The sequence below is a fragment of the Schistocerca piceifrons genome, chromosome 4 (assembly GCF_021461385.2).
Source record: "Schistocerca piceifrons isolate TAMUIC-IGC-003096 chromosome 4, iqSchPice1.1, whole genome shotgun sequence".
Classification (NCBI taxonomy): domain Eukaryota; kingdom Metazoa; phylum Arthropoda; class Insecta; order Orthoptera; family Acrididae; genus Schistocerca; species Schistocerca piceifrons.
The window spans coordinates 543971438-543988332 of NC_060141.1; the positions used below are offsets into that span (position 1 = coordinate 543971438).

Genomic DNA, 16895 nt, shown 5'->3' on the forward strand with positions numbered 1-16895 from the left:
TTTCTCAAGAATATTCATCTACATCTACGTCTACATTCCGCAGGTGGTCTTACGCTGTGTCCCGGAATTATTTTTCGTCACACTGTTACTTTTCATCCTCCCTGTAACAGTCGCAAATGACTCGTCGGAAGAACGGCTGTTGGGAAATCCTTTGTATGAGCTCGAATGTCTCTGAGTTTAGTTTCCCCGTCTTATAGCAGTAAAAAGAATAGGAATTTAATGTTGGTTCAGATCATTCAAACTGGTTTCGCGTGCTAATTTTTTTACAGATGATGTGCGGATCCAACACTTGTTGTTGTGGTCTTCAGTCCTGAGACTCGTTTGATGCAGCTCTCCATGCTACTCTATCCTGTGCAAGCTGCTTCATCTCCCTGTACCTACTGCAGCCTACATCCTTCTGAATCTGCTTAGTGTATTCATCTCTTGGTCTCCCTCTACGATTTTTACCCTCCACGCTGCCCTCTAATACTAAATTGGTGATCCCTTGATGCCTCAGAACATGTCCTACCAACCGATCCCTTCTTCTGGTCAAGTTGTGCCACAAACTTCTCTTCTCCCCAATCCTATTCAGTTCCTCCTCATTAGTAATGTGATCTACCCATCTAATCTTAAGTATTCTTCTGTAGCACCACATTTCGAAAGCTTCTATTCTCTTCTTGTCCAGACTATTTATCGTCCATGTTTCACTTCCATACATGGCTACACTCCATACAAATACTTTCAGAAACGATTTCCTGACACTTAAATCTATACTCGATGTTAACAAATTTCTCTTCTTCAGAAACGCTTTCCTTGCCATTGCCAGTCTACATTTTATATCCTCTCTACTTCGACCATCATCAGTTATTTTGCTCCCCAAATAGCAAAACTCATTTACTACTTTAAGTGTCTCATTTCCTAATCTAATTCCCTCAGCATCACCCGACTTTATTCGACTACATTCCATTATCCTCGTTTTACTTTTGGTGATGTTCATCTTATATCCTCCTTTCAAGATACTGTCCATTCCGTTCAACTGCTCTTCCAAGTCCTTTGCTGTCTCTGACAGAATTACAATGTCATCGGTGAACCTTAAAGTTTTTATTTCTTCTCCATGGATTTTAATACCTACTCCGAATTTTTCTTTTGTTTCCTTTACTGCTTGCTCAATATACAGATTGAACAACATCGGGGAGATGCTAGAACCCTGTCTCACTCCCTTCCCAACCACTGCTTCCCGTTCATGTCCTTCGACTCTTATAACTGCCATCTGGTTTCTGTACAAATTGTAAATAGCCATTCGCTCCCTGTATTTTACTCCTGCCACCTTCATAATTTGAAAGAGAGTATTCCAGTCAACATTGTCAAAAGCTTTCTCTATGTCTACAAATGCTAGGAACGTAGGTTTGCCTTTTCTTAATCTAGCTTCTAAAATAAGTCGTAGTGTCAGTATTGCCTCACGTGTACCCATGTTTCTACGGAATCCAAACTGATCTTCCCCGAGGTCGGCTTCTACCAGTTTTTCCATTCGTCTGTAAACAATTCACGCTAGTATTTTGCAGCCGTGACTTATTAAACTGATAGTTCGGTAATTTTCACATTGTCAACACCTGCTTTCTTTGGGATTGGAATTATTATATTCTTGATCCAACACTAAATGACACAAATAAATCAACAATTAAAGCAGATGGATATTGGCAGTTTTGCTTTAAAAAAAAGACGAGGTGTAATTCATGTGTGAAAAATATAATGGCCAGTGTTTTCTCAGGTGCAGAGGGGACCTGTCTTAATGGTCACCATGCAAAGCTTAAAACCATCAGACAGATGATGCAGATATTTATAACGGAATATTTTCTGAAAAAAGTTGCACGGATTTGCAGTGAGATCTTGATAACTTCTGAAAGTGCTGGAAAGATTGGCGATTTGCTGCAAGCGTGCAGAAATGTAAATTCCTGCACTTCTTAAAAAACGGAAACATAGTGACCTATGACTAAAATATTAGACAGTCATAGTCGGAAACGAACAATTCATATGGATAACTAGATGTAACAATATATAGGAATATTAAATGCACCGATCTCATAGGCTCAATTGAATTAAAGCAGGTGGTAGACTTTCGGTTCGATGGTAGGATACTGGAAAACGCAATGAGTCTACAAAGAAGACTGCTTAGCGAACTGTCTTGCGGCCTATCCTAGAATACTACTCAAGTATGTGGGACCCATAACAAATAGTATTAACACGTACAAACATGTCAGCCGATAACATATACAAAGAAGACTACCACGAATGGTCACAGTTTGCTTGACCCAAGGGAACAGCGTCACAGAGATCCTGAAGAACATGAACAGGCACACATTTGACCACAGACGTCAAGTATCCCTCGAAAATCTACTTACAAAAAAAATGGCTCTGAGCGCTATGGGACTTAACTTCTGAGGTCATCAGTCCCGTAGAACTTAGAACTACTTAGACCTAACTAACCTAAGGACATCACACACATCCATGCCCCAGGCAGGATTCGAACCTGCGACCGTAGCGGTCGCGCGGTTCCAGACTGTAGCGCCTAGAACCGCTCGGCCACTTCTACTTACAGAATGCAGTAATTTACTTACAAAGATTCGTAGCGTGTTGATTCACATTTGGAAAGCAATACAACAGCGATATTGTGTGGCATGGATTCGAGAAATTCTTGGAAGAATCAGAAGATATGTAGCACGACCTGCCTATGTATGCATAGGTCACACAATTCCCCTAAATCACGAGCCGGTGATTTTGTGAGCACGGAGCTAAAGCCAAATAAAGTCATAGATGTTCTACATCTGGATCATATCAAGTGAATTTGGTGGCCAAAACATCAACGTGAGTTCACTATCGTGCTCCTAAAACCACTGTAACACGATTCTGGCGCTGTGACACGGACAGTTATCCTGCTGAAAGATGCCTTTGCCCTCAGAGAGCACATCAAACATGAAGGGCTACAGGTGGTCCGCAATACTGTTCAGGTGCTCCAGAGTTGTCACGGTACCTTCGTTTATTACCACAGAACCCATGAAACTGTGGGTGAAGACCGCCATAACATCGGCCTTTGCCAGAAGTAGCAAGCAACCATTCGCTTGGACGATGGCACAGCCGGTCACGACCAACGACCTCGTACAACAAGGAACGTGATTCACCCAACTAGGCGACACGCTACCATAGACCCACGATCCAGTCTCCATGATTCCGCATTCCCTGCAATCATAATTGACGATGTTGTTGGGTCAATGTAGGAACGTGTAGGGGGTCCTCTGCTGCGGAGTCCCATCTTGAACAAACTGTGCTGAAAGGACTCTTCGAAACACTTGTGCCTGCACCAGTACTGTACTCTGCCATCAGATCTGCTACAGATCGCCGCCTAACCTGCTTTACAGAGTGGGCAAGCCGCTGACCTTCATATTTTGTGATGCTATTCGTGGTTATCTACGAGGCGTGTTTTTTTAAATAAGTACCGTTTTGCCACACCGCAACTGCAGTGCTGCGTTCGGCGTTATGCGCATGCGCACTGGATACCTACATCTGTTGTCTACGCACTGACGCCATTACAGTCCGATTCTTCCTTGTTTACGTTGTGTACTGAGTATTTCAGATGCCTCCGATAATCGTGAGTCCCGCCGACTGTGAAGTACGGGCTGTTATAAGATTTCTTGCTGCTAAAGGCCCAAAAGCGATCGATATTCATCGTAAGGTCTGTGCAGTTTACGAAGAAAACATTATCAGTGATGGAATGGTAAGAAAGTGGGTGAGAGCATTTAAAGATGGCCGCACAAATGTGCATGATGAACAACGGAGTGGGTGTCCTTCAGTCGTTAATGAAAGTTTGGTGCAGGAAGTGGACAATAAGGTGAGAGAAAACAGACGCTTTACGGTTTCCTCCCAGCGGGATGACATTCTTAATGTTTCTTGTAGTGTTTTGTATGGCATTGTGACCGAGCACTTGAATTACCGAAAATTGCGCGCTCATTTGGTACCGAAAATGTTGATGGATGTGCAGAAAAGCAAACGTTTAGACAGTGCACTGACTTTCCTTGAGTGGTACCACAATGACGGTGATGATTTCTTATGCCAAATTGTTACGGGCGATGAAACATGGGTGGCCTACGTCACACCAGAATCAAAGCAACAGTCCATGGAATTGCAGCATTCAGATTCACCCAGAAAAGTGAAGTTTAAGCAAGCAATTTCTGCCCGGAAAATCATGTGTACAGTTTTTTGGGACAGAAAAGGAGTATTGCTTCTGGAATTTCCACTTCGTAATGAGACAATCAGTGCAGCAGCTTACTGTAAGACATTGCACAATCTGCGCCATTCAATTCAGAACAAAAGACGTGGCAAGTTGAGCAAGGGCATCGTTTTGCTGCAAGACAATCCCCGTCCGCATGTGACGAATCAGACCAAATATCTCATCAGATCTTTTCGATGGGAAACTATAGATCATCCTCCATACAGGCCAGATCTTGCGCCAGTGACTACCATCCGTTCCTGCACTTGAAGAAACACCTGCACGGTCAGCGTCTTCAAGATGATGACGAAGTCAAAACAGTGGTGATGCAGTGGTTAACAAGCCAGGCGGGAGACTTCTATGAGGAGGGTGTTCAAAAACTGGTACAACGTTATGACAAGTGCCTCAATATTGACGGAAATTATGTAGAAAAGTAGATTAAGGTACAGACTTTCATGGAAAAATAAAATTATTGAGATATATTAGCACGTCTTTTTTTAATTTCAAAACGGTACTTACTTAAAAAAACACGCCTGGTACTTCCCTCGCGTCATGTCCACAAGATGAACGGGTATAAAATGGGCCACATGGAGTGGCCGGGCAGTTTGAGGCGCCATGTACCAGATTGCGCGGCACCTTCCGCCGGACGTTCGAGTCCTCCCTCGGGCATGAGTGGGTGTGTATGTTGTTCTTATCATAAGTGAGTTTAAGTAGTGTCTAAGTCTAGGGACCGATGACCTTACCAGTTTGGTTCCTTGGGAATTCAAACACATTTGAACATTTTGAATAAAAGGGCAGGCACACAAATTTGTGGAAAGAACGCGTGTACACATGGGCGTTCTCGTGTCCACACATTGCCTCATCCCACAGGCAATCTGCTATCCCTTTCTTTGCTTGGGAGTTCGTGTTGCGTTTATTGTACTGAAAAGGCGACAGAAAAGGAAAATGCAAAAGCGACTGTAAGTGAAGAAGTATACAAACAACAGACGCATGAGAAATACAAAGTGAAGACAATATTTTGTCTGCAAATTTCACCAGGTCACAACGACATTTTAGGTTTTCTGCTTGGGAGACTGCAGCGATAAGACTGGCGATAAAACTTTGTCAGTTAGAACTGGTAACTTACATACTCATTTATTCCTCGTTTCAAAACAAAGCATTTATATTGTATCAGATTTGAAGCTTGTAATGTGGGAGAGTTGTAATTTATTATCTCATTGTTTTGTACCTCTATTTCACTGTAGGAAATGCCTAAGCTTTATTAGCGTTTTTTATCCTGTACAATATTAAAATTCGTATCTAGTAGCATCTGCAAGTACTGTTCTGGTGTATAATTATGACTCTTTCCATACCCATGCAATTCTCTTGGGCACTGGAACAATGGAACACCAATAAATAAATAAATTGAAATAAAAGTGGTTAGTCCTGAAACTGAGAAATACTTAACGCGGGTTCTTAGTCACTGTGTGAAGGTTAATTTATCTTCAGAGCGTCATTTGTATTTAAACATGAAATTGATACGAAGGTCCTGGGACTCGACAAATTTGAAAATTATAGACGCCAGAATTCTCTAGAACGGAAGTTGTGTTATTTAGTTTCGTGTTTTTTTGCATCATGAGTGTGCTTCAATTCTACACTGAAGAGCCAAAGAAACCGTGAGGGGCCCCCGCGACCACGCAGACGTGCCGCAACACGACGTGGCACGGGCTCGACTAATGTTTGAAGTAGTGCTGGAGGGAACTCACACCAAGAATCCTGCAGGGCTGTCCGTAAATCCGTAAGAGTACCAAGGGGGAGGAGATCTCTTCTGGTCAGGACATTGCAAAGCATCCCAGATATGCTCAATAATGGTCATGTCTGCGGAGTTTGGTACCCAGCGGAACTGTTTAAACTCAGAAGAGTGTTTCTGGAGCCACTCTGTAGCAATTCTGGACGTGTGGGGTGTCGCATTGTCCTGCTGTAATTGTCCAAGTCTGTCGGAATCTACAATGCATATGAATGAATGCAGGTGATCAGACAGGAAGCTTACGTACGTGTCGCCTGTCAGTCGTATCTAGACGTATCAGGGGTCACATATCACTCCAACTGCACACACCCCGCTCCATTGCAGAACCACAAGCAGCTTGAACAGTCTCCTAATGACATGCAGGCTCCATGGATTCCTGTGGTTGTCTCCATACCCGTACACGTCCGTCCGCTCGATACAATTTGAAACGAGACTCGTCCGACCAGGCAACATGTTTCCACTTATCAACAGTCCAGTGTCGGTGTTGAGGGGCACTGGCGAAGCGTAGAGGTTTGTGTCGTGTAGTCTTCAAGGGTACATGAGTGGGCCTTCGGCTCTGAAAGCCCATATCAATGTTGTTTCGTTGAAGGTTTCGCACGATGATATTTTTTGATGGCTCAGCATTCAAATATGCAGCAATTTGCGGAAGGGCTGCACTTCTGCCTCGTTGAACGATTCTCTTCAGTCGTCGTTGGTCCCGTTCTTGTCGGATTTTTTTCCGGCCGCAGCAATTTCGGATATTTGATGTTTTATCGTATTCCTGGTATTCACGGTACACTAGTTAAATGGTCGTACGGGAAATCTCCACTTCATCGCTACCTCGGGGATGCTGTGTCTCATCGCTCGTTCGCCGACTACAACACCACGTTCAGACTCACTTAAATGTTGCTAACCTGCCATTGTAGCAGCAGTAACCGATCTAACAACTATGCCAGACACTTGTTGTCTTATATAGGCGTTGACAACCGAAGCACCGTATTCTGCCTATTTACATATCTCTGTATTAGATTACGCATGCCTATACCAGTTTCTTTGGCGCTTCAGTGTATTTCCATCAGTGTGTTCAGGATCTACACATATCCCATCACTTTTCTTCTTCAGATGTCAGGCTTCTCAGCTGTGCTTTTAAGTCGCCATAGCATGAATATTCATCCACAGTTTTCACATATACTTTTCATAACTTTGGTTTATTCTTCTCAGTTTCGCTACTTCCAAACTTGCAGCATCCTATTCTTTACAGAAATATGATCGGAAACTTTTTATCTAATACATGACGCTCAGGGCAACACATCTTGAATTTTTATTCAAACGATCTTCAGAAGCGGCATTCCAGACGACAGCCCCAACTGCCTGTCGTCTGCTTAAGAGCGTAAAGATTCTCACCTAAGGCGGGTAACAATGTGCTTCACGTACGGCTTTTATTTCCAAGAAATTACAAATGCGCATGCATAGTAGCGCTGTTGGAAAATTATGCCCATGCGCAAAGTTGAACACAAATAGAGGCACCATGTAGACCCGCACCTTTACTGTGTCACGTGCCGTTAGCGCCAACAGGAGGCGTTCAGCCTGGAGCTGTGCTGTGCTCGTAATGTTTTGCTTCATCAGCGTATGTATGGTGTTTCAGAATTCCTATTACAAGCTTCTGGTGGTTAGGGAGGAGACTAGACTACTCGCAATGTTTTGCTTCATCAGTGTGTGCATTGTGTTTCAGACTTTTAGAGCTTGGAGAGGAGACTTACATATGAAGTTCTGAAAAGGGAAAAACCATATCACTTTAGAATCTCCCGCTTCACGGTCCACACATAAACTGAATCGTGGGCGCCGTTGCCGTTTCCTGTCGCATTTATGACATCATATACTATTTACGACAAATGCAACAACGGCTGCGACAAGCTACGCAGTCCAGTCACATTAATGTGACCTCCGCCTACGTTCGACGTCAAGGTGCAATAACCACTCACAGACGGCGGATGGCAGCACTAGCAGAGGAGTATACATAACGCTTGTCTAGAGGACACTTAAAACTGTGCAGTTTTTGTCGTAATGCGGAAACGGAGCGATTTATCTGACATCAAAAGGCAATAATCATTGGCTTTCGGGCCAAGGGTGGAAGCATTTCCGAAACGGCTAGCCGGCCAGGGTGGCCTAGCGGTTCTAGGCGCTACAGTCTGGAACCGCGCGACCGCTACGGTCGCAGGTTCGAATCCTCCTTCGGGCATGGATGTGTGTGATGACCTTAGGTTAGTTAGGTTTAAGTAGTTCTAAGTTCTAGGGACTGATGACCTCAGAAGTTAAGTCCCATTGTGCTCAGAGCCGAAACGGCTAAGTTTGTAAACTGTTCGTGTGCCGCCGTGGGTGTAGTATAAGGTGCACGGCAAAACGGCGTTATCCAAAACGGGTGCTGAGACGGCTGTGGTGCACCACGGGCTACAGATGAAAGTGTTGAACGACGGCTGCATCGATCTATATGGCGGAATAGACGTTCAACTGTTGAGCGACTGACCGCCCAGATGCACCAAGGGGCTACCAACAGTGTCTCCTCAACGGCCGTTCAGCCAACGTTGCTGCATATGGGCCTCCACAGCAGGTGTCTGGGTCATGCACCCATGCTTACTGCTGCAGTTCGTCGGCGAAAAAACATGGAATTCGCTCACCATTGCCTCAATGGACGTCCACAGAGTGACAACAGGTGGGCTTTTCAGATGAATGACGTTTTATGCTGCATCGGAAAGATAGCCCGTGCCGTGTACGGCACGAAACATCTGAAAGCGAACACCCTGCAACAATCGAACAAGCGTAATGGTCTGGGGAATTTTTCGTCCCATTGCCTGAGTGACCTCGTCATTCTCTAAGGCATAATGGATCAACACAAGTATGGGTCTTACCTTAGGGACCATGTCCACCCCTACATGCCGGCCGTATTGGCCGAGTGGTTCTAGGCGCTACAGTCTAGAACCGCGCGACCGCTACGGTCGCAGATTCGAATCCTGCCTCGGGCATGGATGTGTGTGATGTCCTTGGGTTAGTTAGGTTCAAATGGTTGAAATGGCTCTGAGCACTATGCGACTTAACTTCTGAGGTCATCAGTCGCCTAGAACTTAGAACTAATTAAACCTAACTAACCTAAGGACATCACACACATCCATGCCCGAGGCAGGATTCGAACCTGCGACCGTAGCGGTCACGCGGTTCCAGGCTGAAGCGCCTTTAACCGCACGGCCACACCGGCCGGCGTTAGTTAGGTTTAAGTAGTTCTAAGTTCTAGGGGACTGATGACCTCAACAGTTAAGTCCCATAGCGCTCAGAGCCATTTGAACCATTTTGAACCACCCCTACATACACTTTTTTTTCCTCGGTACGATGGTTTCTACCAGCAGGACACTGCAACGTGTCACACAGCTCGCACTGTTTGTGCTTGGTTCGAAGAAAGTCGTCTTTATAAAATGTACACAGATTGTGTCTTGTCAGACTGGCGGGCATGCAACACTTTTCAATTATTCTTCAACCTGTGCACACTTTATGAGGATGATTACCTCTTATGCCATACAGGATCAGTCTTTTACAAGCCAGGTTAAAGAAAAGCTGACAAATTGCATGTACTGTTCTCACGATAATACCTGCTGTTGTAGTGCAAATAATGAACTTTTGATGCAACTTTTTACTCATGCGACTTCACATTTTCCTATATTACCGTCATCCTGCGAGATTACGGTCTATAAACTGGCTTTCTCAGGGTGATGTTTTTAAACCACATACTGTTATTGTCTTGGTATTTACGAATGTGTTATTGCATGACTACAGCTAATGATGCTTTCCAATGCATACCGACAGCTTCTTCACATTCTGAACGATCTGACGACTGGTGCAAATAGCAAACGAAACTACACTGAAGCGCCGAAGAAACTGGTATTGGCATGCGCATTCAAACACAGAGATACGTAAACAGGCACAATACGGCGCTGTGGTCGGCAACACCTATATGAGACAACAAGCGTCTGGTGCAGTTGTTAGATCAGTTACTGCTGCTACAATGGCAGGTTATCAAGATTTAAATGAGTTTGAACGTGGTGTTATAGTCGGCGTACGAGCGATAGGACACTTCATCTCCGAGGTACTGATGAAGTGGGGATTTCCCCGTACGATCACTTCACGGGTGTACCGTGAACATCAGGAAACCGGCAAAGCATCAAATCTCCGATATCGCTGTGGTCGGAAAAAGATCCTGCAAGAACCGGACCAACGACGGCTGGAGAATCGTTCAACGTGACAGAATTGCCGTCCTTCCGCAAATTGCTGCAGATTTCAATGCTGGGCCATCAACAAGTGACAGTGTGCCAACCATTCAACGAAACATCAATTCAACAAACATTCAACATTCGGAGTCAAAGGGCTACTCGTGTACCCTTGATGACCGCACGACAAAAAGCTTTACGCCTCGTCTGGACCACCCGTCAACAGCGGCATTGGACTGTTGATGACTAGAAATATGTTGCCTGGTCGGACGAGTCTCGTTTCAAATTGCATCGACCGGATGGAGACAACCTCAAGAATCCATGGGCCCTGCATGTCCGCTAGCGACTGTTCAAGCTGGTTGAGGCTCTGTAATGGTGTGGGGCGTGTGCAGTTGGAGTGGTGTGAGACCCCTGATACGTCTAGATACGACTCTGACAGGTGACACGTACGTAAGCTTCCTGTCTGATCACCTGCATCCATTCATGTCCATTGTACATCCCGACGGACTTGAGCAATTCCAGCAGGGCAATGCGACACCCCACACGTCCAGAACTGCTACAGAGCGGCTCCAGGAACACTCTTCTGAGTTTAAACACTTCCGCTGGCCACCAAACTCCCTAGACATGAACATTATTGAGCATACGTGGGATGCATTGCAACCCCATCCTACTCTTATGCATTTATGATCAGTCCTGCAGGATTAATGGTGTCAATTCCCTCAAGCACCACTACGGACATTAGTAGAGTCCTTGCTACGTCGTGTTGCGTGTTGCGACACTTCTGCGCCCTCGCGGGGGCGCTACACGATGTTAGGCAGGTGCACCAGTTCTTTGGCTCTTCAGAGTAGTTATCGTACTTTAATTGCGATAGGAAAATTGCCCTAGGCATTAAAAGCTTTTTTTTACGAGGCGTGTTTTTAGGTAATAAACGTTTTGAAATTTAAAAAAAAGACGTGCTAAGATACCTCAATAAATTTATTTTTACTTGAAAGCCTGTACCTTAATCTACTTTTCTACATAATTTCCGTCAACACTGAAACACTTGTCATAACGTTTTAGCCGGCCGGAGTGGCCGAGCGGTTCTAGGCGCTACAGTCTGGAGCCGCGCGACCGCTACGATCACAGGTTCGAATCCTGCCTCGGGCATGGATGTGTGTGATGTCGTTAGGTTAGTTAGGTTTAAGTAGTTCTAAGTTGTAGGGGACTGATGACCTCAGAAGTTTAGTCCCATGTGCTCAGAGCCATTTGAACCATAACGTTGTACCAGTTTTTGAATACCCTCCTTGCAGAAGTCTGCCGCCTGACTTGTTAATCACTGCATCACCGCTGTTCTTACTTCGTCATCGTCTTGAAGACGCTGACCTCCCAGGTGTTTCTTCCAGTGCAGGAACAGATGGTACTCACTGGGCGCAAGATCGGGGCTGTACGGAGGATGATGTAGAGGTTTCCATCGAAAAGATGTGATGAGATTTTTGGTCTGATTCGCCATATGCGGACGGGTATTGTCTTGCAGCAAAACGATGCCCTTGCTCAACTTCCATAGACTGTTGCTTTGATTCTGGTGTGACGTAGGCCACCCATGTTTCATCGCCCGTAACAATTTGGCTGAAGAAATCATCACCGTCATTGTGGTACCGCTCAAGGAAAGTCAATGCACTGTCTAAACTTTGGCTTTGTGCACATCGGTCAACATTTTCGGTACCCAACGTGCGGACAATTTTCGGTAATTCAAGTGCTCGGTCACAGTGCCATACAAAACACTACCAGAAACATTAGGAAAATTCATCCCGCAAGGAGGAAATCGTGAAGCGTCAGTTTTCTCTCACCTTATTGTCCACTTCCTGCACCAAACTTTCATTAACGACCGAAGGACGCCCACACCGTTCTTCATCATGCACATTTGAGCGGCCATCTTTAAATGCTCTCACCCACTTTCTTACCATTCCATCACTCATAATGTTTTCTCCGTATACTCCACAGATCTGACGATGAATATCGATCGCTTTTAAGCCTTTACCATTAAGAAACCTTATAACAGCCCGTACTTCACAGTCGGCGGGACTCACGATTATCGGAGGCATCTTAAACACTCAGTACACAACGTAAACAAGGAAGAATCAGACTGTAATGGCATCAGTGCGTAGATTAAGGTACAGGCTTTCATGTGAAAATAAAATTATTGAGATATCTTAGCACGTCTTTTTTAATTTCAAAACGGCACTTACTTAAAAAAACACGCCTCGTACTTTACAAAATGTTTATTTAATAAATCACTGATCTCTCCTGATCGACTCATTCTGCTGTTGCTGTCACTCTGTTGACAACACACTACTGCCCGCCTCCTTTACGTTGGCGGGCCGCCTCTCCTGACATCTAGTGGTCACTTCCACATTACATAGCACTGTCCGGATATTTTTGATCAGATAGTGTATCTCTCTTTTCCCCTTTTCTCCAAATTTCCCGTCGAGCGAAGTGGTGTAGTCATTAACATGCTGGACTCGTGTTCGGAACGGCGCTTCAGATCAGTGTCAGAGCATCCAGATTAAGGTCATTCCCCGTAAAACAAAATTATGCCGTGATTCCTTTGAAAGGAAGCGGCAGATTCCTTTCCGACCGTTCGAAAACCCGAGCTTCTATTATGTGATAACTCCATCATGGCGGGAAGTTACATCCTAAACTTCTTTCCTATTGCCAGGTTTCAGACCTATGAAGAAACGCTCGGTGGCTCAGTGCTGGGTTGACAGTTTAAAGATCCATGTCTCGGCTTCGATCTTCACTCCGCCCTAAGAATTTTATCTACTGCTAAGCGCTTCTTTCACCTCTGCCAATGTTTGTTAACGTAAAATATGCCAAGTTACGATTAGTAAAGCACTGTGGTGTTGAAACCGACATTCATACTTATGTCAGCTTTACCTTTTCTTTTTTAAGGGAAACAGAACAGATATGACTCAGATAGTTGTGTCTTTAATCCCATATTAATGTTGTTTGAGATGAAATATTTCTTCTTTTCGTTGAAAGCTTTCGAAACCGAGTTAATTCTGGTCATAAGATTTATCTTGCTTCGGATATATGAAAAGTATCTGCATCATACTGTGTTCACTCACAATTGCCTTGACTTTTTATTTGTTCGTTTTCAATCCAGTTTCTTTTGGGTTTCTTACACATGCAGCAAGAAATGCAATATCATTCACAAAACATTAAAGGTCCATTCTATATGCTTGTACAGTATTTAGTACTCGTACTTCTTCGTCCCCCAATTCTTCTCTTACGTCATCTGAGACTTATTGTGAGAGAACCCAAAATAACTTGATGAAAGTGAATATTCTTATCTGATTCCTCTTTCTATCTATGTCTCTTGCCAGAGCTCAATATGTTCTTACAGAGCTTTGCACATATTCCATACCACGTTTCCTTCGTTATATTTAACATGTATCTCGTTCAACGCCTGATAATCTTGTTATCATTACATAATGTCAAATTCTTCCTCAAAGTCTATGAAAGCTACAATGACATCTATCTTTTCCTTAATCGGTTTCTACAATTAATGTGAGCGATATGATAATGTCCGCTGCACCCACACACTTCCTATATCGAAACTGATTTTCAGATAGTGACTTTCCCATTATCCTTTGACTTCCGGGCGCGCGCTGCTTCGCTCGCGTAGGCTGTACGTTCTGCGCAATTTTTCTTCTTTTTCTTTAATCGACTTTTTATGTTGTTCACAAATGCAACGCCTTCTAAACTTTTCGCTCTAATTAAGGCCACAGAAGAACGGTCTTTTCCGAATGTACTTCTGACCAAAAAGCGATTCTGGTAGCTGCAGTCGGAGGTCTTTGTTAATTCTGCGGTGAAATTTCCATTAACACTTTCATTCCTTGACACGTATTCATTCCTTGACAGTATTCATAGATTTAGCCTTAAGTTTTTTTTTTTAAAATATAACAGAATATTTTCATACAAATTTTCATTTTCCTAAAGCTCTGAAACACATGTTTCTTATTACTAACCGAGAAGCCAAATACAAATTTCACAGATTTAGTTTCAAAAAATGCTTCCGTAATCAAACATTTCCATAAAAACTTTCCTCCACAACTCTACCCTCTTAGGGGCTGAATTTCCAAAAACAAGTACTTTTTTATTTCTAACCAAGAAGCTAAATGGTAATTTTCTTTGATTTAGTTTTAAAAATGGTTTCATAATTAAATAATTTGATAGAAATTTTCATCCCCTATTTCACCCCCATGGGGGTTCAATTTTCAAAAACACTGAAGCATATTTTTTATTTATTTTTTTCTAACCGAGAATTCAAACACCAATCTTCGTAGATGTAGCTTTATAAATGCTTTAGTAGTTCTTTGATAATGATTTATTTTCAAAATCTTTCACTCAGTATTTCCTCCTCATACGGATTAATTTCCAAAAGTGGCAAAACACGTATTTTTTGTTCCTGGCCGAGAAACCAAATAACAATTTTCGTAGTTCTAGCTACAATGTTGCTTTAATAGCGACATATTTTCAAAAAACCTCTCGTCTCCTATTTCACACCCTTAGGGATGGAATTCCCAAAAATCCTTTCTCGAATGACACCGACAGTACAAGATCAACACACTGTCCAAATTTCAGGTTTCTATTTCTAGCGGTTTGTTCCGGGTGATGTGTCAGTTAGTCCGGACATTGCCTTTAATATAATAGATAACTTAATAAAACTAGACTCACTAACGAATTTAGACCATAGGACGGTGCTAAATAAAAGTTCTTTTATGAGCCACCGTGTTTTATTATCGTGTCTCCTAGCCAGTTACCATGTCTGACACATTGCTTCAAACTGAATATCTTAACTACAGTGCAAGAAAGAACTCGTGGAACAATCGTCAAAAAACAACATTGCGATTGTGTACTTGACATCTACGTCTACATCTATGCTCTGCAAGCCACCGTGAGGTGCATGGCGAAGGCCACGTCCCGTTGTACCAGTTGATAGGGATTCTTGCTGTTCCATTCACGTATGGAGCACGGGAAGAATTAATGCCTCTGTGCGTGCAGTAATTGTCCTAATCTTATCCTTACGATGCCTGTGTAAGCGATACGTAGGAGGGGGGGGGGGGGGGTAGTATATCCTAGAGTAATCATTCCGGCATTACAATGCCGTCATTGTCAAACATCTTTGAAACTTGATGGTCTCGTCGTAGCTAGACCAACAAAAAGAATTACTGTGTTTCAGGAATGGGTCTCGGAGCCAGTTATAATGTCTGACACGCTGTTTCAAATTCGTCATCCAGATATAGTGCGGAAAAGAATACGTGCAATACTGGTCAAAAGATAACTTTGCGAGTGCGCACTTAAAGCAACCGGCACCACAATACCGTCATTATCTAACATCTTTGAAGCTCTATACACTCCCCGTCACTAGGTCAATGAAAACTGTTGTTTAAAAAGACAGAAATCACACAATCGCACATAAAACGTTTTACTGCCACACGTACACCAGTTACATGCTAACGTTTTCATTTGTACGAGCTCGCGTGTGTTTTAAAAGACAATTAAAACACCGCTTCTTACTTCGCAGTTTATTTGATATTAAACCGAATGTAAAGAAGGAATAGTAAACAGCTTCGGAGAAGCTACAGTTCACATGAGCCGTAGAAAGTCGGTCGTGCTAGAGGCAACCTGGTTACGACGGGCGCCTTAAGACGTTAGTGGTTCAGCATTTCTCTTTGCTTCACCTTCAGACGCGCGAGTGTATAAGAGCCTGCGTGGACGCAGCCTGCCTGCAAAGCGTCAGCTGCCTTGCTGTTGTTCGGACGTGTGCCATGGCATTCCTCTTGTTCCTGCTGTACGGATTCGCGATTGCAGGTGCGATAAACCTCGCACACGCCCAGGTACGTGCCAGCTGAACTATGTGGAGTGGATGTAGCTGCTCGCAGTGCTAACTCACCATATATTACTGCTTTGGTGAATACGTGGACTGTTTCCTATGTCATTTGCATATCACGACAGATGACCGTTACTGATCGAAGTCGGTTCTTCCACGTAGCGCGCTCAGGGATTATCAAATACATTGTCATGGAATTGGAAACACTTTATTTTCTTCGGCAGTTCGTACACTGAATTACAGTGAAAGTGAAGACGTCCACGCATCGCTTTGGTCTTTGTTTCATCCGCTTTCGATTTCGCACTGCATAGTAATATCTTATGTGCCGAACGTGTAACATTTATTCTGAAACCGGTGGTTGGGGCTTTCTGTGTTCCAACTTTCCTACTTTGCCACCTCAACATACAGTTGATACATTGCGTGTGATAACAGATATGTGCATAGGTATCCTCTTTCCATCCACAACTTTAAGCTGACGCTCATTCGTTGATAGTATGAGATGGTAATTTCTCAGAAAGTAAGCAGTGCAGCAACAGCATAAATATTATGATTTGCAGATGCACTGTTCATCAATTTCAAGTTTACTGGAAGGGAAACGGAAAACGACTTCATTAGTGTCAGCAGGATCATCTGATTTAGAATCTGTTTGGAGTAACTGCATAAAACCTTGCAAACAGAAACACTGGCTACAGCCATGTGTTGACAGTCAAGGACGATATTGTAATCACACGGATAATGCTTCAGCGATGAATCGACAACTTATTG

At 43.6% G+C, this 16895-nt stretch overlaps 1 protein-coding gene across 1 annotated transcript in view; it reads left to right on the forward strand.

Moving 5' to 3' along the window:
* The first annotated feature begins 15991 nt into the window (after positions 1–15991).
* LOC124794796 (gamma-interferon-inducible lysosomal thiol reductase-like) overlaps positions 15992–16895 on the forward strand; it is a 29497-nt gene continuing 28593 nt past the window's right edge. The window contains exon 1 of the mRNA XM_047258453.1: positions 15992–16137. Coding sequence (XP_047114409.1) covers positions 16069–16137 — 69 coding nt within the window. The 5' untranslated portion in view covers positions 15992–16068. The remainder of the gene's footprint in view (positions 16138–16895) is intronic.